Below are 26138 nucleotides of genomic sequence, written 5' to 3'. Positions count from 1 at the left end.
TTCAAGAATGGCGTTCCAACAACATACTCCAGCATGTCTTGCACGGGTAATTGATGGGCCCTTATCCGCACTGACGCCACATCTTCCCCACATGTTTCACTTGGTACTAGAACACTGTACTGGCACAGGCTCACCCCTGCAAAGCATTACTTTTTCGGGCATGGGCTGGGCTCGGGTTTGACGTTATTGGTCCGGACCCATACATTACCGGGCCTAGGTTGAGCTCAAGCAAGTGGTTCTCCACTATTAGTAAGACAAGGTCAACTTTTACAGCCCACTACACTGGGTCAGGCCGAGGTAACCTTTAATTTTGTGAGCTTGAGCCGGGCTTGGGCCATGCTAGGTATGTAGCCGTCAGGCCGGGAGAGTAAATCACTGGTTGGAAAGCCAGGCTCGATCCTGTCATGGTCCTAAGAATGTGGCCCTGCCCGGCCAAGAGTACTGATGTCAGAGCTGTCGTCAGCATAGAAACCTATGGTCTGTTTTTCCTGCTGCTCTTCTCGGCTGCATCATAGAGGAAGCAGGGAAGTTCCAGTGCAGATATTGCGCCGATGTTTTCTTCAGAGCAGCATGCATGGAACCATACATACATACATCAGCTCGTTGCATGTGAATGTTGAAAGCTGCTTCTATGAGCTTTAGAGCTAGCTGTGGACCAGAACAGCGTTTCTTGGAGTGTGCTGTAAATACCCCTAATTCATGGCTCAAGTGCTTTACGAAGTGACATCAATACCGTTACAGCAAAGCAAAGTAGCGGCTCTGATGTATCAGCGCCCAAATGTCACCATTGTCTGCTGTCGCCATGTCGGGAATCGTACTTGCACCCATTCCACGACCGAACTCGAGGATCGCCTACCCACTTGGTCACATGATACAACTCTGTCATGTGACCAACGCCTACTTGAGAGTTTGTTTTGGAACACGGCCGGAATGTGCCATCGAGGCTGGTTGCAGGCATGTAATACCCCAGGCCAACTAACCATTATCCAGTGCCCGCCATTCGGAGTGTACAGGAAGCTCTTCAGTTTTCTCAGGTTGTTGTTGTTCTTCCTCCTCCTTGTAGATGACTGATGCATTTGTCTGAAGATGGGAACCTGGAGGCCAAAGGTCCTTCCTGCAACATAAAGTGCAGTGAAAACAAAGATCGACAAAGTGTGCGTGGAAGATAGATTTCACTCATAAAATGTACTTGGATGATCTGCGTATAACAGCAAACAGGCTGCAACCCATCAATCTGTTCAGCCCTCAAGAAGGTAGACTTTCATTGGCACAGCAATTCATTAGTACAGCATTTTTTAGAGCCATAGAACTTTGCAACTAACAGTCCCCTTAAACTAGGTCACTGTGAGCAACAAGTACACATTCCCACTGAATTTTGGAACAAAACTTCAAGGACCTTTTAAAGGGGCACTAAACCGATATAGGAGCAATGATGTATCAGTAGGAATATGTCCATTTAACTCTGAAACATATTTTCTTAAATTATGAAGGTCGACAACGACGTAGTAGCACAGTAATTACAGAACGCTTTGCGCACTATTTCTTGAACTTGCTCCGCCCTTCAAGTTCTCACAACACTAGGAGCGACGTTATTGTGACGTTTCGTGGGGGCGAGGAGGAGGAGGAGGAGTGTCGTTGGGAGGAACCCGAGAGGTCTGCCTGCCTGATTAGGCGGCATGTTTCTCGGGAAGGGAAAGGTGGTGGAGAGGAGGAGAGGAAAGGGTGAAGTGGAAGACCGAGCCGCTCGGGGGGAGGATAGCTGCGTCCATGGGCCGACTTCAGGGGAACTGTGCCGGCATACGCCTATTACACATCTGAGGGAAACCCAGGAAAAACCCCAGACGGCACAGACGGCCCGCGGATTCGAACCGCGGACCTCCCAGTCTCCAAGCGCATGCGTTATCGCTGCGCCACCGGAGCTGGTTTCGTGGGGGCCACCACTTATGTTACTGCATTTTACCGTGTATACCGTGAGCGACATTTCCCCAGAAGCGGAAGATGCGAAAAACGTCGTAGCTTTCTGCTGTTACGTGAGCGCTCAGCATCGTGTCTTCACGTACACTGCTGACCATGGGGAATATCCTGCGCCACAACCACGCTGACGGCGGCGTCTGCTAAATGCGCAATACGCCACTCCCGGTAGTCTGCACAGTGCGAATGCTCAGCACAACACGGGATGGAACTTTGGCTCTGTAAGCAGTATTTTCATTTTTTCTTTCGCTAGAATCTTCCGCGAGTATGTCGCTCGTGTGAATACACTGTTTGAATAAGTGTTTTTTTTTTTCAGAACCGCTACACTCACGAGGAATGTCCTTCCACACCGTATTATTTGTACCTCTAATAGACATGAGATTTCTTTATAAGCCACACTTATTCTTTGAAGTGAAACCCATGAAGCCGCAACAATGGGACAGCAAACAGGTTCTCCCCCACGGCTGACCTTGTGGGAATCCAAGATTGGTTGACGACGCAAAACGCCACTCGGAGATGAGTCTGCCCCGTTTGCTGTAGCCGAGTGACGTTTGCTGATGCATTAGACAGAGTGGAGAGTTGAGCTGATTTCGCTCTTTGATCCGCTTTTTAGATAGTTAAAGCGCTTGAGCTACACAAAGTATTCCACATATTTAGGTATAGTGAAACCCCGGCTTTCACTCTGTGTAGTTTTTTAGACACAGCAAGATCATCAGATTAGTGCCCGTTGTTTTGTCTAGCATGTAAAACACAGTTTATAGCCAGGGTTTCAATATTTTGCAAAAATACAAATATCACATGAGAGAACAATGGGGACTGCACAATAGTGGTCAGTACACAGATGTGGCTGACAACTAGGACAGAAAGAAAATGAGATTAATATAATAGAGGGTGCCATCCATTTGTTGCAGCTGATTCCAATTGCAATAAAGAATGCTAACTTCTGTGGTTTTGAAGCTACAGTTCTGACTCCGGAACAGTGTAATTTGCACAAGCAACTCTACGAGAGAAAGGAAAAGATGCGAAACCGAGGGTTTTCAAGGATGGTAAAAGAAGTGCAGAGTTTTCCAGACCTCGAAAATGGCGTTTTCAAATTCCAGGTGATTCGAGGGTTTCATGGACCAGTGAGAACCATGACACATGCATTTCTTACAGGCAGGGGGACAACACGACACATTTTGTTAAATGACTAAATGATACCTTGGAAAAATCTACATACATCATCATTCCCTACATAAAGGGCGTTTCAGAACCGATACCGCAGGCACTAGCTCAAGCAAACATAAAAACTGCTTTTAAACCTCAACCCACACTGAAGAATCTGCCCAGCCATCGACCAGATAAGACAACACCAAACGATCAACATGGGTTCGTCTACAAGACATCGCGGCAAGAACGACCGGCGATGTACATCAGGGAAACCGGGAGAAATACAAAAACCAGAATGAAAAAACACGAAACAGATGTTTGACAAGGCTGCAGAGAAGCAAACTGAACTATGTGAACATGCGGTAAAACTGGTCACAGATTACATCATGATAACCCAGAATTTCAGCTTGTGAGGGTCGTTGAGGGGTGAGGAAATAATTGGAATCTTGGCACACGAAGATAATTAAAGAAGCTATCAACAGGCATCCGGGCCCCCTACCAAAATGCTACACACCTTCGATATATAAAAAAGGACCTGCAGCTTGTGGTACGTTATTCTGATGATAAAACGTCACTTTTTTCGTTATTGTATTGTTGTTTGCTGGTGTATACACCGATTGAAAAAGTGCCAATTCACCCACCAATATGGGCAGTGGAGATTGCTAAATGCCGTACATTCAGCACAGCTGTTCCACATCTTATGTCAAACTAAAAGGGGAGAAGTGCTTTTTTTTTTATTTTGTACCCGAAAATCTACTCTGCGGCTATCTAAATCACGGCTCCTGAAATAAAATCAAGTTTTCACCTCAAGATTTTCAAAAGCCATGAACTCATAGTAACTCTTGAGTCATAACTAAATGTAACTCTTTATAGGACCACTCTCGGAAGAGTTCAAGAATACAAATATCTAGGCGTCATTTTTTGTAGCAACCTCAGGTGGAAGAACCACATTAGATATACGGTTGGGAAAGCAAGTCGCATGTTAAGAGGGCATACCAGCTCTCCGTCCCAATGTATTTCCTATGGAACAGTTTTTATGCTTTTTCTCGGTAACCACTGCACAGATTTTGACGCGGGTGGTTTCATCATAAAGAGGAAGATGAGATGAAGATATTTACGCTACAGGATTTCTCATACATGTCGTATGTATTTTACGGCGACGTCACGCAGGAAAGGCACTCGAAGTCTGAATGCTAAGAAGGAAATTTCGCCATAGTATAAAATACAGATATTGTATTAACAGCCATATAAAACTTCAGTTCAAACTTGTTTAGAGTATGCATCTGCTCCAAACGAAGCAATAAAAAAATCAAACGACCGCTGCCGTTTCGATCAAACGGTGTTCGATCAAATGACTTTCGACCAAATGTCCCGCGTTCGATCAAACAGCTTTCGTTCTTGCGAAGACGATTTCTCCGGGGAACATTTTTCCCTGGGGACGGTTCTGCCTGGGGACATTTTTTTTCGGGGAAGAAAATCTGGCATCTCGGGCGAGCTCTGATTATATGAAACGACTTCTCCGTGATCATTCCATCATTTGGCAACTAGCGCTCATATTCATCTCTGGAAACCCAAATTTTGTAATTGCATCTGTGTTGCCCTTCAAGAATAGTGATTTTCCTAAAATACGCATAAATTTGGCTCACATGGTGTCCAGTTATTCAGCTTTTCCATGACCGAATTTCACGTTTTCAAGTTTAGATTGAATTAACTGAGACCTCAGCATTCAACACAACGAAATCTGGAGTAAAAAGTTTACGCTTCAGATATTCTTCTAAAAAAGAAAAGAATGCATATATTATCCAGTCCCACATAATAAGGAGGACGAACTGTACTTTTTTGCCAGACTCAAACAAGAACCTGTTATGTTGTCAGGTGACCATAGTTATTTTCCTCCAATGTGTCCTTTTATTTTTTGTCGGATCGTTCCTCTTGGCGTTCAGGAAAAAAGAAAAAAAAAAGCCGTAGGGAATATCGCGACTCCCGCTTCGAGGCCTTGCCGCTTGACCTCCCATATCTTTTTGGTTGGTTTCCGTGTGTCGACCCGAACCCTTTATCGCCCTTCACCTCCTTTGCACGGTTTTGCAACCTGGTACACCAGAAGAAAAGGGGTCCCCTGTCACTGGGGTTGTTGACTGACATCATTTTTCTGAGCGGGTGTAAGGTAAAAGAAAGAGAATGGAGAACATGGAGGAAAGGAGCCTTTGAAACATGTTACTGAAGTTTTCGGGTTATAATAAGAAGTCTGTTCTACGACGGAAATTTTGAAAAGTCTTTTGCACCAACGCCTTGTAAATGAATTCAGATATTTCATAATGCTTACTTACCAGAAATATATATATCAAAATGTCATTTTTACATGAATAATAGAGTTATTATCAAGGTAAATTGAATGTTGTAAAAACACTTTTGGGACCCCTCATATAGGACCCCGGTTAGCTAATGCTGCCCTTCTAGACGCAGGCGGGTTAACTTTGTTGTGCATTTCTCACACACAAAATATGGACTTTGTCGCAGGCAATGCTATGTACCTTGTAACTTGAATAAGCTCCCCTTCGACAGTTTTTCTTTGGAATCGAAGTATAAACTAAAAAAAGCGCTACGGCAACTTTATCATAGGATGTAGTACCTTTATATGTCCATATACTGTCGAACTGTATGCCGCTGGCTGCTTCAGGGTGAGTGCCACAAGCCTTTCGGTTTAGACGGGCCTGTTTTATTATATTTGTAGTTTGCTTTCTTGAGTAAAATTATTATTATTATTATTATTATGTAAGCGAGTGCAAAAAAAAAGGAATACCGTTTCGAGCACTAGATTCTCCAGACTGGCATTGTAAGCGCTGTGTGTAGGCAATGTTAATAGCCTAATTTATAGCCGCTGGTAGATCCAAATGAGAGCCTCTGAGATACCGGCATCCGTACTATCCGATCACACTTGTACATCGGCAACTCGGCATACAGTAAGTATGCACTAGTAAAACAATACGAAGAGCAACTAAACATTCCATAATCCGCCAGTACAGGCGGTAGTGACTTGTGAAAACAATAATTGTAGCATAAATATATAAGAACAAAAAAAAATTCTCATGTAGCAATAGGAGACAAGCAAAAAGACGTGAATGTCTCGAATCGAACTGCGGACCTTTCGTGGCAAAGTCCGACACTTTACCACTCAACAAACAACGCAGAGGGCGAGGGCCGCCTTAAACTCGCGAGGTCAACCATGCACAATGGGGATTATTTCGGGAGTCGGAGGCGAACGGCGTGATAAGGACGGCGACCGTGGCGCCATCTAGAATCGGGAAAATCGTGAATCGGAGTTGCTCCCCGACTGGTATGCCCTCTTAAGGTTAGTAGTACAGAATTTTAAAAATGTGCCGACCAAGGTTAAGGAGACTATGTATTTTACGCATGTTAGACTGACACCTGAATATGCGCGTATCTTATGGGACACAGATTACTCATCCTGTACAAGCAAACTAGAAAAAAAAAAAAAAAATGATGCAGCCAAGTATGTGTGCAATCGGTATTGTATTGCAGATACTGTTACCAAATGAAAACCATGCTGGAGTGGCCTTTACTGTCAACATGTAGAACAAACTTTCTTCTAAAATTTTTGTACAGTGTTTATGATTACCAAACCATTTTGACCTTCGAAGTATTTGCAAACCTCAACATACAGGCTGACTAAGATTGATCATGCTCAGAAGATATGTGAATATAATACGTGGACAGACGTTTTTAAATTTCCTTCAGGTTTCAGTGTAATGTTGGAAGACATGTTTGTCTTGTTGGTACAACACAAGCCACTGTTACTTTGTGTTTCATGCTTAAATTCCTTGCATTGTATGCGCATTTTCACACCATCATTTCCAATTATGTTTCGCGCTCTGTATTGCATTTGCGTGAGGCAAATGAACGAAACACTGAAAGATATGACCTCAAAATGAGGAGCCAGCGTGGACCCGCCGCTAGAAAGTCCCCACCGTGTCAACGACGACGGAGGAAGAGAGTGTGTGTGCATGCAGGCACCCTAGCAACATTCGTTGCTGCTATCTATCTATCCATCCACAGAAGGAAACAGAGTTAGTGCAAAATTAGCCTCCCCATTGTTGACATGAACTGCGTTAGAGCAACAACCTGGGATGGGTACATTGGGTAGTGAAGGTGCTAAACCAACTGAAATTCTTCACAGGATGAAAGCACAGTAGGGTGACTCGTGTGTCTTTGCAGCAGACGAAACCTAGTTGCACTATCATCAACAGCAAAAAGATGTAGCAAACCCCAAGAATTTCACAGCCAACCATCAGCAGCAAAAGTCATGCTCACTATCACCTTGGTTGGAAATGAGTTGTTGAAATTGATCAAGTGCACGAGAGAGAGAGAGAAGATAATGAATGGGGCGCTAGGGGCAATACTCTACCCAGTTGCTGGTGGTGATGAGGGTAATGAAATAATGAACCCTTTCACAATTTGTGTCCAGCGTTGGTGGGCTGGATTCGGCCAGGGACTGAGCAATTTCGATAGAGAGAAGGAGCGAAAGTCCAGCTGACTCCCGGAGAGTGCGGTCTGGCAAGGTTGGTAGATCTTTAACGGCACTGCAGTGACAGCTCCTTCAGTGTGTCTTCACACTTGCAGATATGAAGGAAAAATCTAGCCCTGAACTCACTCAACTTGCTCTTTTATTTCACCATGAAGATTGATCGTAATGCAATGACCATACTTCTACTGAGACATCTTGATGACAAAGCACACGCTAAGGGGTAACTGTGCCGACATAACCTCAGACAACACAGCCAGTGGTGGGATTCAAACCTGCCACCTCTCTGTGTCCAGGTGGACCTTGGCTACCACCAATGAGCAGATGCTTTTATGCGATCGGCCATATTGCTGGTGCTAATAGAGTTACAATAAAAGCTTGCCCCTCTGGATGCTCCTCTAATTCTGTGAGGGAGAGGCTGCCATCTGGATCCAGGATCTGCTCCAGCAGCTCCAGTGATGATTTGATTTCATTCAGAGTGACATTTTGCAGGGCGTTTACATTGTCTTCGATCCGTGACTTGAGCTGCGACACAGAGAGGATTAATAGCTCTAGAATTAATGACCACCCCGGGGTGTTATCATTACCCTGGAAAAGTGGATGCTGAAGATCTCGCGCTCACGATTCAGTGCCTTGCGCAGCTCTGTGACCTTTTGTTTCGATGCAGCCACGCTCTTTGTCAGGGCCTTGTTTTTGCGAAGGCTCTGCTTGTGTTTCCTTTTCAGTGTGCCTGGAATACAAGATGTGCTACAATTAAGGATACCCATCGACCATCCTTTACAACATGCTTGCAAAATTACAAGAACACTCAGTATACATACGGTCACTTATTTATTATTATTATTCGGGACGCCAGCCAGTAAGCAGCATAGCGAGGATAGCCAGAAAAATGTTATGGGGAGAGTTCTATGGGAACTTTACCTGGGGGGTTCTAATAATAATAGTTAATTTATCACTTCCACAAATGGGAGGAGGGAACAAAAAAGGACTTGACAGAGGCCCCAACTCCCAGCAACAGCGTACAAACATCAGTCACAGGCTCTTGACATCAAAAATAAATATAAATCCACTAGAAAAGCCATGAGCATAATCAGTTCTAGACAAAGGAGATTTTTGCGATTTTACAACACATAGATAAATTACGGGCGTAGTACAATGTGGAAACACTCATTGCATGCATAGGTTGCATACCACATGTAATATACTAATGTGACTCTTTAGCGATGTTGTCACTCGTATAAAATCGCTTCTAACTGGCGCAGAGGAGAAAAACACGACTGCTCTCTTAGGAAGACAGACGAACACTACTTTATTGTACAACAGACGGAAATAGAAGTGCGTACATTGGGAGATATCACCAAGTCCAATTCGGTTAAAGTCACGTTCCAGGCCCCAACCTGCCACGTATTCGGTTACATATGCGGTCTTCTGTTTATGTCTGGCCCTTAAGGGGTCGTCTAACAAGTGATTCGTTCGTTGTTTCGTTTTTGTATCACCACAAGCAGAAAAAAGAAGAAAAGAAAAAGAAAGGTAAAGGTATTCACACCAGTTTCACTATCTGAAATGTCCTGCCAGAGGTAAACAAATGGGGGGAGGGGTAAACCAACTGGGAACGACATCTAGGTTACGATGTGTTGCATTAGAGATACGATACACAAAACAGTGTAGGCCACAGGTAGAAAAATGGAGTGCAAACCCAATGTTGAGGCAGCAACTTTCACCCCGAGCAAGGTTTTTCGCACATTTTCAAAAATGTATTCCTTGTAACCGTGTCCCACTAAGCTATTCTTTGACTAGAAATCCTTCCGCTCATTCAAAACGTCAATCTACAAACCCTTCAATTTATAAAAGACTTTCGAGAAATCTTGGCAATATACGCGCAGAGAGCTGCACAGCTATACAGAGACTACATTAGACTGCGTAAACAACACATCCAAAAAGGCCTTAATTAAAAATTTCTCAAGGTCCATATCGGAGCTTGCACTTGATGAAACTAATTCCAGTCATTTCGCAGAACATGAAAGAACTGATGTTCTGAGGCTGGAACAACATAGAAGAGACAAATGCATACAAAGCCTCAATTTGCCTAAGAAATTAACGATGAAAGATGGAAGTCACTGAAAAGGTTAGCCAGCTGTAGGACTCGAACCCACACCTTCTGGATTGCCGGTCCAGGGCTCTACCAATTGAGCTAAGCTAACACGCCTTCTCAGCGACTTCCGGGGTGCGTCATCTGAAGGGACAAACCAGCCACTCTCTCTCACTCATCCCTCCTTTCAGTCTTACATTTTTGCTCACTCATACACACATTCATACGACGGGATTGACGCAGGCGGCAACTGATGAACATGAAAGAACTGATGCTCTGAGGCTGGAACAACATAGAAGGGACATAAAATGAGGCTTTGTATGTATTTGTTCCTTCTATGTTGTTCCAGCCTCAGAACATCAGTTCTTTCATGTTCAACAGTTGCCGCCTGCATCGATCCCGTTGTATGAATGTGTGTATCAGTGAGCAAAAATGTAAAAGTGAAAGGAGGATGAGTGAGAGAGAGTGGCTGGTTTGTCCCTTCAGATGACGCACCCCGGAAGTCGCTGAGAAGGCGTGTTAGCTTGTGGGGGGCGCTGATAACCCGGCAACTTCCGCGCGATAGCGCAGATAGCGCAAGAGATAAAAGAGCGAGCGCTTGGGAAAAGAGTGATATTCGTGCGGCAGGCACGCTGGCAGACGGTCACAGAAGCGAGGAGCGACGAAGCGGGCAGACGGCCAGCAGCTGTGATGTAAGGCAATAAACCTTGTTTCTTTTGTTCAACTGCTGTGTCAGTGTTCTTCGGGGTTACGGCGGGGTCGAATACGGAACCACCCCGGGTTTGTGGGCAGAGGTTCCCACAAGCTTAGCTCAATTTGTAGAGCCCTGGACCGGCAATCCAGAAGATGTGGGTTCGAGTCCTACAGCTGGCTAACCTTTTGAGTGACTTTCACCTTTCATCGTTTCATAGCATTTCTGCACCCTCGTGGGACATAGCAGAACTTTCAGACAGGTGGCTTCACAAAGGGCTTTTCATGAAAGATGGAACTCACTGAAAAGGTTAGCAATCTGTAGGACTCGAACCCACATCTTCTGGATTACCGTTCCGTTAATGTTGTTCCAGCCTCTGAACTGACATCAGTTCTCTCTTGGGCTTTTCATGTTGGTGTAATCAGACTGACAAACTCAAAATTTATGCCACGGGTAGTCCTTCCATTTGGAATAGACTATATGCAAAACGCGGCGCCCTCTTGTAGCGCGCGTGAAAACCTCCGGAGGCTCCCTCCCCTCCCCGAGTCACACACACTACTCACCTCCAGCTGTTCTATCGCGTGTCTTGCCTCGCATATGTGGTGTTTCAGTATGTTATTCGCATGGCGAGACGAAGGATTCAAAAGGGAATGCAAGCAAAGTAAAAGTAATTCTGGATTACTACTTGTTGCATTGGAGCGTGGTCATTTCGATTGTGGTCAAGAGAATTACATTAGCCCAGTGCAAAGCTGCTCTTTAATGCCACCCTATGACATATTTAGACAGTTCAGTACAGTCCATTTAAGAACTATTTAGTGCACTGTATACACATAAACATTGGTACAAAATAAAAACTTAGTACGATTGCAGCAAGTATCGATGTTTCTGGACACTATATCAATGACTTATCGGTGGTTCCCTTGGTAGTTTTCGCTCTGGCTTATCCTTGAATGAGAAACTGATGGCACAGCAAATTCATAGAGTCTTCCATCGGCACGTTTGGGACAAAATCTGTCTATTTGAAGTGCTGTGAACACACCTTTGCTATGTCAGCATCGAACTTATCTTTCTATTGACAGTTAGCAGTCATTTCTATCTCAGGGAAGCTGTTGAAGGTGACTGTAAGGCGATCATGAAATGTCCTTGCACAAAATGATTGAAACAGTCAGAGTGCACCGACTTAGGAGCACATTTAAGGAGGACTATCAGTCTGGTAAACAGTCACATGAAATGTAGTGCAACCAAACGTGACAATTATGTGGGAGATGCTCAGATAACAAAGACTCGGATTCACCGAGCTGAGAAGGGCCACATTTTATACCAGTACGTAACGGTGTGTATCACAGCAGGTTTCATAGCAACAACTGCAATCGCACTAAAGTTTTATTTTGTGCCAAATGTTTTTGCTGTATCAAGTGCACTAACAAGTTCTCAAATGAGCTGTACTAAGCTCCTTCTGGGATGGGATAACAAAGCATCGTTGCACTAGGTTAACGTAATTTTCTTGCCCAACCGATATTACCGCGCTCAACGCTTTCAATGCAATAAGGAATACAGATATACGAGGCTGTCAATCATGGTTTACATTCCCTTTTGAAACCCGCATCTCATTAATCACACAAATAAGATAGTGAAACTGCATATGTGAGAAGCATGACACGCGAGAGAACTGTTGTATGGCAGTCGTTTGCATTGTACTAGCCGGGTAGGACGCCTCATACGTGGCGGAACTCCGGTAGGTTCCTGGGAGTGCTACAAGATGGCGCTAAGTTTTGCATATGGTCAGTGCCGTGTATGCCAAAGGGAGTCTGGCCATTAGGAGGAGCCTAAAAAAGAGGCTCGACCTGTCAATCAAATTGAGCGTTCTTCACTAGCTGCTGTCTTCTATGCGGGCCGCCATGACACCAAAATTTTCCCGAAAATGGCAGCCTAGCTTGGAACGGCGAAGCGAGGATTTCATGACCAATTTTTTTCACAAATTACATCAATTTTATTCCCTAAGTGTAGATGCTGTTGCATATACCTTGCAAATCACCTTTAAATTACGCTCCAGTGTCAATGTTTGCCTGAAAATAACATGTTTTGTCGTCCTTGTTAGGCCTTAGTAACGACAGCAATCACAGGCAAATAGTGAGAAAAACGCTACAGATTGCCAAAAATTTGCATTTTATGACAGTTTTATTCATGTACACACCTTTGCCCATTCTCGATTCAATCATATGATATTTTATAGTTAAAATACGTATAATACAGGCAGTCTGTTCCAACTAGCGGTTCTACCGGCCAATCAGTTCTGCTAGCATGCACTTCTGCTTCTGCTACCCTGCGTCTTCCCGACATCCCCTCTTCATCCAGATGGCGCCGTTAAAAGTGGACGCAAAATCCATTAGGTTGCTTGGTTGTCAGGGAATATCCTATTCAATCCAATCCAATCCAGTTTCCCGAAAATGTCAGCACCCAGTGAATACAGGTAATTTATAGCTTGGATAGCCTGGGATTAATAGCGAACTGTATTTTGTCTCGTGATTGGCCAGAGAGCTCAAAAAGTGGGTGGAGCTCCAGGTATATACAGGTCCCATTAATGGCCAGACTCCCTTTGGCATACACGGCACTGCATATGGTCAGAGCCATATATTAAAAGGGAGTCTGGCCATTAATGGGTCATGCCTATATCTGAAGCTCCACCCACTTTTTCAGCTTTCCGACCACTGAAGTCTTGAAATATGGGGCGCTATCAATCAGCCTATCCTCACTATTTGCCCCCTATCCAACATGGGCAGCGCCATTTTGGGTGGCAAGTGGAGTGGATGTGATTGAAATGGATACCTCTCGCAATCTGCAAAAGTAGTGGATTGTTGGTGCAAATTTGGTAAGCGCCACCTAGGGAGTGTAAGGCACGTCGGGAATTGTCGTCTGCTTCCGTCGTTGTACCGCTGCCGGCAGAACCACCTGCTGGGACACATTCTGTTGTCGGTATGATTTTTAAACAAATCTACATGAATAGCCATTTTGGGTGGCAGTATGGTGTCATGGCGACCCCCTTGGTAAAAAGCGAACCAATCAGAGGAGCGAAACTGTGATTGACAGGTTGAGCCTCTTTTTGTGACTCCTCCCAATGGCCAGACTCCCTTTTAATATACGGCTCTGCATATGGTCTATTGTATCAGAATCATCGCAACGAGCATTACTGCAAAAGCGTTACAGATGAATGCACACTTAAAGGGGTTGAGACACTTTCAATGATGTGGTTCATTACATCATGGATGCACTGTACAGCACACCAGAATACGAAGGAAAAAAGAATTATTCTTCTACGGGTCGCACTTAGCGAGATACAAGTCCTTGAACACGCTCCTCTTCAAAGCGCAGACGTCACAGACATTACAGTTGCAGCCATTTTTATTGGGAGCCATAAGCATGTTACTTCTCGGGCGCAGCCTTATTGGTGGCTGTGAGTGCTGTGATGTCACAGCTGCACGAGTTGCGGTATCCGCGGTGTCAATTTTCTCAGTTTCTATTACCCTCTTCATTGTGAAACTTTCAATACAAGTTCAAGTCCGTGCAAAACACCGATTGATGTAAAGGTTGCATTTATCTAGGATAACCTGAAACGACCTGTCGCAAGCCCTTTAGGGGGCAATAAACAGGTATAAGAGGCACACTTTTTAAAAATGCATCGTAATATATTGCCGATGGTGAACGCTTTCAGAAAATCGTAGTCGCCAAAAAGTAAATAATGCCTCTAAACTGACCGATTATTATTGCACTCTTTCGCCCTCATGCCCCGCCCTGCGATGTCCTGGGGACAATAGTAACACGTCATTTTGACGTCGTGCCTCATCTGCCATTTAGAATGCGGGACGTTTATACAATATTTTTTTTGCAATATCGAAAAGTGAGGTCAATTCCGAACGTATTCCCACTCATCAAATCCAAGACAGCCAGTTCAAGCCGTGCCAAGAACCCTCAATATTCTGTTCACTGTTCATCGTACGACGTTAGATTCCATCGCACATTTGTGGTCGACACCCGGACGTTTAGTCGAACAAGGCACGGCTTTCACATATTTTGACGCCACAGGATCACTCACGCAGGTTTTCGATGAGAGATTCCACTGGTGGTTTCTTTCTGCTAATGTTGGACATTCTTAACTTCGTGTTGTAACGCACGCTGCCGGCTGATTTCTGAAAAACAAAACAGCTGCGTTAATCATTAACAAAGATTGGAAATTAACATATCTTCAGCGAGCAACTGTATAATAGCATTGAGCTTGCAACAGATAGAAAAGAAGTAGAACGCAGTGATTTACCACGCAACACCATTTCTTTCCTCTGCACCGCATCCATTCCATTCAGTAACACCTCATGACACCACTGGCTTCCAGCCAATGAACAAACCGACATTTTTTTCCCATCTTTGCTGATGTAGAGTTGTCCAACACATGCTTCAACACACCTCTCGCCACGATGCTGCATTCATCAAATGTGAGTCGATGTGGCTTTTACAGTTCAGTGGCATTACCGCTTGAGACATGTTGACTCTCCTCAGTGTGGCCACTGCGGTGCTCTAGAGGATCTAGAGCACACTATTTTTCATTGCCCACACTACCAACTGTTGAGTTTGGGAAGATTGAGACTCACGATGGACTCGAACTTTATTGCTTTCTGGACTACATATGTCTGTTCTGCAAGAAGGGACACGCCCGACTGGCGCATCAGCGTGAACCCCGAAACCAGAGAACACGCGTCGCACCTTGCTGAATCATACACCACGCAACAATACACAACGCCAACCTTCCTGAACCGCACTCTCCGGGTCTCTTAGTCAGCTGGACTCTCGCCCCTTCCAACCACCAACGCTCTTTTGACCTTTCTGGGTACCATGGGACTTTGATGAAGGCGCTCATTATTTCATTTCTCACATCACCACCAGCAATGGGAAAGAGTATCACCCCTGGCGATGAACCTCCCCATTCATCATAAAGTTGCTTATGTAAAAAACAGTTTCTACGTAGTTATGTACCAACTTGCCCAAATCTCTGCCAAAGTTGCTCGTTTGTTTCACTGTATACCCCGTGCAGGGGGGAGATACTTTGTCGTTTCAGTTGGGGAAAAATATGTTTGCAATGACCACCGTGGCAATGACACATAGAGCCCCCAGACCACAGACCAAAGTCCCCAGAACAGTGTTGCCACACCTACAGATTTATCATGAGATCTACCTGCTTTTTGAAAAATCTACAGAGATTTCTGAAAATCTCATGATTTTTTTGCTCCAACGAATGAGTCAGTCGACCCAGTGTTACGCATCAGTGCACGAAACGACAACGACGAAAAACGTACAGCAGAATGCGGGACTGACTGTGTTATACCGACAATTTTTTAGAATATTTTCCACAGTTAATTTGATGAAAACGAAGGGAAGATACAGCCTCTCGACGACCACTATAACTGGCTTCCTGCACACAAAACGCATGCAGCTTGACCCAAAAGCATGCTTTTGGGTCAAGCTGCTTCGCCTTCGCCGTTGACAAGGATTTGATCCGTCGATCACGAAACTGGCGGAGCTCGCCAGAGGAGAAGGACGTGTACAGCGATTGAACCATTGGCGAGCCTCAACGCTAAATCAGTTTTCTTGAGTGTTTGTGTGTGCGTTACCAGTTGTGTGCGCCTCACAGACTTGACTGGCTTTGAAGTGAAACCACAACGTTTATAATTCACGTCACGCTTTCATTATGCCTGTGGAAATAATATATCGCGCTTTGCGAGAGGGCGTTGCGAGTATGCATAGTATGTGAGTATGTGCGTAGTATGCAGCGAGAGGGCAATGCGGCAGTATGACAGCACGCTCACTGATGTATCGTCTGTTTGTTATACAGGTACTGATGTCGCTGTGCTGCAACACCTTTCCGGGAGGAAGTCCATTTGCAACCGTGCACATAATTCCAGCTACTAACGCCGACGGTGTGAGCTACGATGTTACGCCAAAGCTACAGTCAACCTTGCTGTGTCCTGATTTTCCACGCCAGAATGTTATCTTCATCTACGCCCCCGCACTATCTACTGTGACGTCATCGGAAGACACGTTAAAAGCATCAGAGCTTCCCCAGTCTGACAGCACGCTCACTGATGTATCCTCTGTTTGTTATACAGGTTGGTAAGCGTAACTACCCTTGCTACTCCAGTAATGACTTGTGTTTGATACTGCTGCCGTGCCCTCAAGTTTGCATCGCATTTTATGTCAATATCTCAGAGATGCTCCTCATGTTGTCGGGCGACGTCGAATCTAACCCCGGGCCAACGATTGAGGAACAGCTTTCGCTCCTGATTAGTGGTCAACGGGAGATAACCAAACGGATCGAGTCTGTGAATGAAAGTAATAGGAAACTTGAAGCCGTTATCAGTGGATAAGTCAATCTAGTTTAGAAAGTAAGATTGAGAGCCTGGCCAGCAATATAGCTACAATTGAGGCTACCGTAGATATGTTAAGTGGAGGCCAAGCTGTCGTGAGTGAGTGTGTGTCTGACATTGCCAGTTTTAAACACAGAATTTCAACAGAAAGTTGATGACCTTGAACAACCTTATCGTTCACCAGAAGAGGAAGGCCAATCTGAGGACAACCTAAAAATAAAAGTGCTCAACGAAATTTTCCAAAATAAGCTTAACGTTACGGTTTCCTCAGTTGAACGTATACACCGATTGGGTAGGCGGTCTTCAAGTAAACCTCGTCCTGTCATACTAAGAGTTTTTGCGAGAAAACTGAGGTGTTGCGTAATGCAAGTAAGCTTAAAAACACGAAGCTGTTCATTACGGAAGACTTCTCTAGCAGAATTAGGGCAACAAGGAAATTGTTATGGGACAGCGCTCGCGATGAAAGGTCACGAGGTGCTAAAGTACGGTCGAGTTATGACAAGTTGTACATAGATGGTGTGTTGTACGTTTGGGACTATGCTTCTGGTCAGCGACGCAAAGCAACCTCTGTAAAGGATGCACCACTGACCAGTACTAATAAAGTTTGACTTAATGGAAAGACTGGTTCTGATAAATTTCGGGTTCTTAATCTAAATGCCAGAAGCATGGTGAACAAAATAGTAGACATAGAAAGTTTGTCTCATGATCCGGATGTGCTCATTGTTACGGAGACTTGGCTTCACAGTGATATTGAAAGTAATGAAATAATTCCACCCAACTATACTGTTGTTCGTAAGGATAGATCCTCTAGATGCGTCGCTGTTGTCCTAAAAAAAAATATTGAGTACATTGTGCTGCCGGTTGATGTCGAAATGGTTTGGGTGAAGCTTGCTTGTAGGTGGCTTTTACAGGCATATCCGTTCTGAATAAGCTGTCTGATTATATAAACACTCACGCTGCCCGCCATCCCTATGTAATCCTTGGTGGTGACTTTAACTTGCCCAACATTGACTGGTCTGCTCTCGCTGCGTTGACCAACTCTCGTTCAATTTACTCCAGCTCGTTAAGGAGCCTACGAGAACGCAGGGCACTACCTCGTCAATATTGGATTTCATGTTTGTATCAAACAAGATATTTACTAGAGAAGCGGAATGCAGCATCCTTGAAGGCATATCGGACCACAGGATGGTACTGTTAGAATTTGGGACCCTTCACCAAAAACGGACTTTTCTAGGGCAGACGACAATAGTGTAATTGATGAGCTTTCCAACTTCTTTGATACCTTCAGTGCCCTAGCAATTTCATCTGTGTCAGTCAACTCCCTGTGGGACCTCTTTAAACTTTCTGGATTTTGCTAAAGCATTCGACAGAGTCTCTCACAGGAAATTATTATTAAAATTGAAGGAAATTGTAAGCGATGAACTCTTTACCTGGCTTTCCAACTACCTTGACAATAGAAAACAATTTGTCCATGCGAATAACGCCGACTCGTCCTTCGTACACATCCGGTGTTCCCCAGGGTTCGGTCCTGGGTCCTTTGTTGTTTTTAATTTTTATAAATGATGTTGGTATGGGTATCGATGTTAAAATGAACTTTTTTGCCGATGACTGTGTATTGCATAAGGAGATTAATAGCGGTGATGACTGTGCATGTTTAAATAATTGTTTGCAGAAAATGGTGTGAGACATGGCAGTTACCTCTTAACATAAATAAGTGTGTGGTCATGAGTGTCACTCGCAAAAGGAAACCGCTCAGTGAATCTCTCAAGGGTCTCCGAATACAAATACCTGGGCGTTTTTCTTACATCAGACCTGCGCTGGAATAAGCACATCCAATACATAACAAAGAAGGCTAACAAGAAATTATGGTTCTTAAAACGTCATTTTCGTGAATGCACAGCTCATACTAAGTTAACGGCATTCAAAACATTAGTTTGTCCTATTCTGGAATATAGTGATATTGTTTGGGACCCGTACACCATTGCGAATATTCGACTACTTGAATCCGTTCAAAGGAGAGCTTTATTTTTAAGTCGTACCATCGTCTCACTTCAGTTACTCCTCTTTACGCACGGAGTGGCCGCTGGAAGAGCGTAGAAAGACCCATAGGCTCCAGTTTCTTTTTCATGTACTCAATGGTCAATATCGAATCAATCATCAGGACTATATCAGTCCACACGCACCCAGATCAACACGGCTAAGCCGCGCACTCAAACCATTCCAGTGCAGGACTGACTGCTTTAAATATTCCTTCTTTCCTCGAACCATCGAAGAATGGAATTCTTTGTCATCTGCTCAGGTCTCACACCGCTCTGTCACGGCATTTGTGAAAGGCTTAAACGCAGTTACATGATGTGACATATGTGTCTTGTTGTAAATTATTTTGGACTTTCTCTGCCCCTCCTACTTGGACCCTTTCAGGGTTTGTAGTATTTTATAAATAAATAAAATTTATTGTTTTTGTTGTCCATGAATTGCGATCCTCGCTCACCATTGTGATAGTGGAACGAGTGAGAGAATTGTTCCTACTACACGCGATTCTTGCGTTAGTTGCCACAGCTCATGTGAATATACACATGTCAAAATATTAAAATCAACGTGCAGTGGCACTTTTTTCTATTGTTGCTGAGTTGAACACGCGACATCGCAAACCGAAAGTTCCAACGCGCAATGCCGCCGCAGCAATAAATTCCGACTGTGGTCTTCAGCAGTGGAACGAAATAAACCCTTGAATTTAGAGACGCAGGCAGACATTCCAGATTTGAAGACAAAACGTTCAAGAAGCTGAGTTTTGAGTGGCTACAGATTTTTAGCTCTATCTACAGATTTTTCGGACTCGGATCTACAGATATAAGTTTGTTTTACGTGTGGCAACACTGCCCCAGAATCGCGTCCCCGTGGTTACCATTATGGATAAGCCACTGTTTGAACATTTGCACAGAGCTGTGGACTGCGTGCAGTTAGGTCCGGCTCGTGACCTCGTGACAATTTCACTCGTAATTGCATTATCGATCCACAACATTAGCGCCTGAAGACATCCGTAAACTTACTCAGATTGTTTGTAGTCCGCACAACTCTTGTAACGAAGCAATGGGAGAACAGCCAACACAGCAGCACTGTCACGCAACCACGCACGAAACCGCCAATGCTGCGTTCCAGAACTCACGCGGGTCGCGTACACTTGGCCTTCGGGAGAGGAAAATCAGTTGCGCTGCGCATGCGCTAGAAGTGATGTGTGTCACGTGTCTTTCTTTGCCGCCGCCTTGCAGTCCAGTGTTAAGCATGGTTTTACGTGAGAAAATCAGTGTTTAAGAGGGTCACACTCCAGAATAACGAGTCTTTATGCAATTCTGTGTGGCATTCAGCATATATCTCTCAATTATTCATCAATTTAATTAAGTTAGAGGCGTAAATAACTACGCGTATGAATACTAGGAAAACAACGCTTTAGAGGTTCGGCCGTTCGGCTACTATTGGGGACGAGGCTATTAGAGAAAATTGAGTAACGACGGAGCTGTATGGTGTTGCGTGATGAGCTGCATGAAAAGGATAATCACTGCAAGCTCTAATAAAGCATATGTTTCTTCTGCCAATTTCGTCAGGTATTTTTCAGACGTGTAACGACTTGGTGTGCTAACACGCGCGTGTAACTTATGAAGGAATTCATTGGTGAAGTGACATTGATGCAGTCGTAGCCTGTTTTGGACAGGCAATCGGGTAGCGAAAAATGTCCACGATAGGCAACATATAAAACGTACCGCAAAACTGCTGTGTCGACCATTTGTCACGACGGTAATCACGTACATCACAGTAAACATCATGGAAACGTCTCTTGCTTTCCTCGGCCTACGAAGAACCGCTAATGTTATGTTTGATAAGCGCCGCGAAAAGTGGTTTAGCAAGGTAAAACTGTGCCGGGAACGCCGTCACATGAGGGATGTGTTTAATTAAATCACAGTGAGAGATAGCAAAGGAATGTTACTGGTCATGTAGAAAGCAGATCTCGTTCACCAACATATCAATGGATTGTTTAAATAGTGTTCCTGTCAATGGACAACTGACGTTTTCGCCCCGTCTATACTGAGAAATGTTGGCCCAGAGCTTGGTTTCTGGATGCCACAAAACACTTCTCGCCAATGTAGTGCACTGTGACTCAATGGGGCATTTACAGCTCAGTGTCATTACCACATGAGGCAAGTTGGCTCTCTCAGGTGCTGTCACTGCAGTGCTGTAGAAGATCCAGAGTATATTCTTTGTCATTGCCCACACTACTGAGCTTTCCAAACTGCCATTTTGAGATCTCAATAATCTGAACTCCTGCCCCTCTCTCTAAAATTTCTTGGCCTATAGCTAAATCGAGCCCACGAATGCCTGCTCTCGAAGCTCTTTTGGCAATTTTGGACTCCATGGGACATTATTTCCTTCCTCACACCACAAGCAGCTATGGGGTAGAGTACCGCCCCAGGCAATGAAACTCTCTGTCCATCTCAAAATAAAGTTGATGAACAGCATCTGCAACTTCTGTGGTTTAAACCACTCTTATAACTACATGATACAGACAAAATACAGAAACCGACACTTCCTCAGGTAGGACCTAAGGAAGCGTGGACCTCCATGCGAAACCTTGTACAAATTAAACTTAAACAAAAATCTTCAGTGTCGGTTTCTGTATTTTGTTTATGTGATCTACAGGACTTGACTCCCCTCTTCGTATATCAACCAATGGTATGTGTAACCTAGGAATGCTGGTATGTGGGTGGAGTGACTAGCTAGCCACAGTACCACAAATAGGAACACAAATGGCTGATAAATCTGCTACAGAATCTGGGCCAAGACGATGAGCACTTTGAATCATCACAGTTTTCAATACCATGCAGAGGAAGATAGAGTAGAGTACCCTCAAATTTTGTACTACTTTTTCTGAATTACTTGTAATTATGCAGCAGCTACATAGGCAGCAGTTAAAATGCTACTCAGAAGTGCCAAAACTTCATGCTAGCACTCAATTCTTTTTTCAAACTTTGATTTGTGATGTGATGAATGTTTCGGTGACTTCCATAGGCCCGGTTTCACCAACTCTGGTTAACTGAACCAATATCAAGGGTTGCCAATCCTCGAACAGACACTTCTTTTTTTCCATCGGTGATGTGGTGAAGCAGATAGTTTAATGACCGTTCATCTTAGTTCAGATGCTGAAAAGGTTGGTGAAACTGGGTCATTATGTAGCCTTTGTGTTCTGATGCTGTGCAATGGTTTTTCGAGGGATTCAAACTACAAAAAAAGGGTAGTAATAAAAAAAATTCTTGGCATACCTACCTACCTACATATGTAAGAAGCTCAACAGAATATAAATGTCATCATGACATTGGTAGACAGACTGATACCGAAACAAATCGGAAGGGGAGGGCTGGGTTCCACGAATGGGCACTTGTTCACTGCCTCCTCTTGAAAGAAAAGTAGGACCGAAAGTCGCGTGCTCTGTCAAAGACCACCATAATCCCCTCAAGACCGTGCCTTTTTGATGCGAACTCATCCCCCCTAGCTTTGAGCGTAGCTCAACTGTACCAAATTGGTGGCACTGTTGAACAGTATGATGTCATTTGTTTTTATGATGGACAGTATGATGTCATTTGTTTTTATGATGGACAGTGTGATGTCATTTGTACCGTTTCTAAGGCACTTTGTACAAGGGTTTTGTATGCCAGCAGTCTACTGCCTGCGAAAGGTAGTTTCCGTGTCCACTTCAAGAAGACAATTTTTTTAAGAGGCTTAGAGGATGCGTAACTAATGTGTGATTCCCACTAAATATCAGGAGAGAGGTGCACACTTAAATACCTGAAACCCTCAACTCAATTAATTGTAGGATCAAAATTACGTGGGAATATATTGAGGTTTGTCTCGTTCACAAAAGACATCATTGCACACTCTGCAAAGTGCATCGGTAGTTGCCATGGCCTGCATCAATCATAGATACTGCAAACCACTCATTGAGCATAGTCAGTCCGCGGTACACAAAGTGAAAAGCGTCATTGCCCATTGTGAACATGGCCATGCAACAGTGCTTGCGGCTTCGCATTTCTCACTAGTTTCTTTCATCACTTTGTTATGAGATGACTAACGCTTTGCCAATTCAACACTTGGAACTTTGGAACAACTTTGCAAAGCATATGTACTCGTATGCACTTCCTTTAATCGCTTCAGGAGTATTTCTTCCGTAACATATCTCAGCAAAGCAGTATGTCACGTAGGTAACACAATTTTGGCACAGTATTTGCTTTATATGTCCAACAAGCAGAGATATCAAATCTTTGTGCCAAAATGGTGTGCCACGTGTCCGTGTAAAGATGAGTCGCTTAGATGGAATAGGTACAGCATCTTGATGTTGAATGCAAGAAGTTAATGTAATGGGTATCGATGTTAAAATGAACTTTTTTGCCGATGACTGTGTATTGCATAAGGAGATTAATAGCGGTGATGACTGTGCATGTTTAAATAATTGTTTGCAGAAAATGGTGTGAGACATGGCAGTTACCTCTTAACATAAATAAGTGTGTGGTCATGAGTGTCACTCGCAAAAGGAAACCGCTCAGTGAATCTCTCAAGGGTCTCCGAATACAAATACCTGGGCGTTTTTCTTACATCAGACCTGCGCTGGAATAAGCACATCCAATACATAACAAAGAAGGCTAACAAGAAATTATGGTTCTTAAAACGTCATTTTCGTGAATGCACAGCTCATACTAAGTTAACGGCATTCAGAACATTAGTTTGTCCTATTCTGGAATATAGTGATATTGTTTGGGACCCGTACACCATTGCGAATATTCGACTACTTGAATCCGTTCAAAGGAGAGCTTTATTTTTAAGTCGTACCATCGTCTCACTTCAGTTACTCCTCTTTACGCACGGAGTGGCCGCTGGAAGAGCGTAGAAAGACCCATAGGCTCCAGTTTCTTTTTCATGTACTCAATGGTCAATATCGAATCAATCATCAGGACTATATCAGTCCACACGCACCCAGATCAACACGGCTAAGCCTCAAACCATTCCAGTGCAGGACTGACTGCTTTAAATATTCCTTCTTTCCTCGAACCATCGAAGAATGGAATTCTTTGTCATCTGCTCAGGTCTCACACCGCTCTGTCACTGCATTTGTGAAAGGCTTAAACGCAGTTACATGATGTGACATATGTGTCTTGTTGTAAATTATTTTGGACTTTCTGTGCCCCTCCTACTTGGACCCTTTCAGGGTTTGTAGTATTTTATAAATAAATAAAATATATTGTTTTTGTTGTCCATGAATTGCGATCCTCGCTCACCCCCAAGCAACAAACAAAGGTTTGCAGGCAACAAACAAACAGGCAACAAACAAACAAACAAGGTCTCTTTGTTCTGCGTCACATTCGTGGCACCTGCAAGTACATGCCGTTTTACGAGTAACATCCGGTTTATGTTAACGTTACCAGCAACTTTTTTCATTCATGTTTTTGTTTTTGCTTTTTTTTCGTTCATTCTCGTGTTTTAGATCCTTCGCACCACGGATGTTGTCGAACTAGCGTAGTACGCCAGAGTAGAACTCATTGCCCCCGAAAGCCGGCGAATCTCTTAGTTGAAAGGTCCAACTACTGCACAACAGAAATGTTGAGAGGTTCACGTACTTTCCGGGGCCACGACTGCTCAAACTGACCGACTGTCCAGGCACACACCACAATTACATGTTGCAATTGAATGCATATTTACTTGTGCCTTTTCAACTTTCCAGAAACCTTAGCTGCTGGGGCTCAAAGGAAAATATCGATCCATCGTGTGCTATTAAGAACATCTCAAATACTTTGTTGAATGATTCAAGATGTCCACAAGGCAGTCAAGCAAGGGACCAATCAACCATGAAGTATTATCTATTCCATGTAACTCTGTAGTTCATCTACTGCTATAATTTAATTATGTTATAGTTACGCTACATGTACATTAGAATATGTGTAATGTTTGACTACAAATAAAATGCAATTTTGCATTGCAGTTCTTTGGATCTGCCGTTGCTGGGAACAGCGATTCTGCAAAGGGGCACCGGTTACATACAAGCTAACCTCTGTCTGAACAGGCCGCTCTAAGTGAAGCCACTTCAACCGGTCCCAGCTCAACAATGAGGCTTGCAACCAGTTCCAGTCGAGACTACGACCGGTTAGAAACCAGTTGGGCCAACTGGTACCAGTTGAGACTGGGACCGGCCAGAAACCAGTTGGGCCAACTGGTACCAGTTGATCGAACTGGTCCCTGTTCGATAACACAGTTTGCCCAGTCCCAGTTGCAACTGGACCAGTTCAACTGGGAGTGGGTGAGCTGTGTTATCGAACAGGGAATAGTTCAATCAACTGGTACCAGTTGGCCCAACTGGTTTCTGGCCGGTCCCAGTCTCAACTGGTACCAGTTGGCCCAACTGGTACACAGTTTGCCCAGTCCCAGTTGCAACTGGACCAGTTCAACTGGGACTGGGTGAGCTGTGTTATCGAACAGGGAATAGTTCGATCAACTGGTACCAGTTGGCCCAACTGGTTTCTGGCCGGTCCCAGTCTCAACTGGTACCAGTTGGCCCAACTGGTTTCTAACTGGTCCCAGTCTCAACTGGGACCGGTTGCAACTGGGACTGGGTGAACTGTGTTATCGAACAGGGACCAGTTGTCCCAACTGGTACCAGTTGATCTGGGGCCGGTTGAACTGGTCCCTGTTCGATAACACAGTTCAACTGGTACCAGTTCAAAAAATTTTCGCCTGGGCTGGCCGACGGCTTTCCAATCCTCGCTCTGCCTCTCACTATGCAACGCTGCGCCAACGTTGGATGGCCAAAAGAGTCGTTGGCCAACTGCCATCCGACCTTTTGCCAACCGTCGGCCATTGCTTGCTTGGGCCATTGTGATAGTGGAACGAGTGAGAGAATTGTTCCTACTACACGCGATTCTTGCGTTAGTTGCCACAGCTCATGCGAATATACACATGTCAAAATATTAAAATCAACGTGCAGTGGCACTTTTTTCTATTGTTGCTGAGTTGAACACGCGACATCGCAAACCGAAAGTTCCAACGCGCAATGCCAGTGCGCCGCAGCAATAAATTCCGACTGTGGTCTTCAGCAGTGGAACGAAATAAACCCTTGAATTTAGAGACGCAGGCAGACATTCCAGATTTGAAGACAAAACGTTCAAGAAGCTGAGTTTTGAGTGGCTACAGATTTTTAGCTCTATCTACAGATTTTTCGGACTCGGATCTACAGATATAAGTTTGTTTTACGTG

At 44.2% G+C, this 26138-nt stretch overlaps 1 protein-coding gene and 1 long non-coding RNA gene across 3 annotated transcripts in view; one reads left to right on the top strand and one right to left on the bottom strand.

Annotated features, from left to right (window-relative positions):
• Nucleotides 1-26138, top strand: part of LOC135372184 (uncharacterized) — a 352119-nt gene that overhangs the window by 207967 nt on the left and 118014 nt on the right. The gene's annotated exons all lie outside the window — the stretch shown is intronic.
• The window catches only part of LOC135372187 (uncharacterized), a 40027-nt gene that overhangs the window by 13579 nt on the left and 310 nt on the right, over nt 1-26138 (bottom strand). Inside the window, exons 1-5 of one of the 2 annotated variants that reach the window (XM_064605879.1) lie at nt 19901-20065; nt 14531-14624; nt 8248-8390; nt 8043-8185; nt 981-1114 (exon numbers count right to left, since the gene is read on the bottom strand). In XM_064605879.1, the coding sequence (XP_064461949.1) occupies nt 981-1114; nt 8043-8185; nt 8248-8390; nt 14531-14585 (475 nt within the window). In that variant the 5' untranslated portion in view covers nt 14586-14624; nt 19901-20065. Of the gene's footprint in view, nt 1-980; nt 1115-8042; nt 8186-8247; nt 8391-14530; nt 14625-19900; nt 20066-26138 lie in introns of those variants that run through there. The other variant, XM_064605878.1, reaches the window with a different exon arrangement.

The sequence above is a fragment of the Ornithodoros turicata genome, unplaced genomic scaffold, assembly GCF_037126465.1.
Source record: "Ornithodoros turicata isolate Travis unplaced genomic scaffold, ASM3712646v1 Chromosome13, whole genome shotgun sequence".
In the NCBI taxonomy this organism is placed as follows: domain Eukaryota; kingdom Metazoa; phylum Arthropoda; class Arachnida; order Ixodida; family Argasidae; genus Ornithodoros; species Ornithodoros turicata.
Note: the sequence above shows the minus strand (reverse complement) of the source record. Positions and strands in the feature narration are given on the sequence as shown.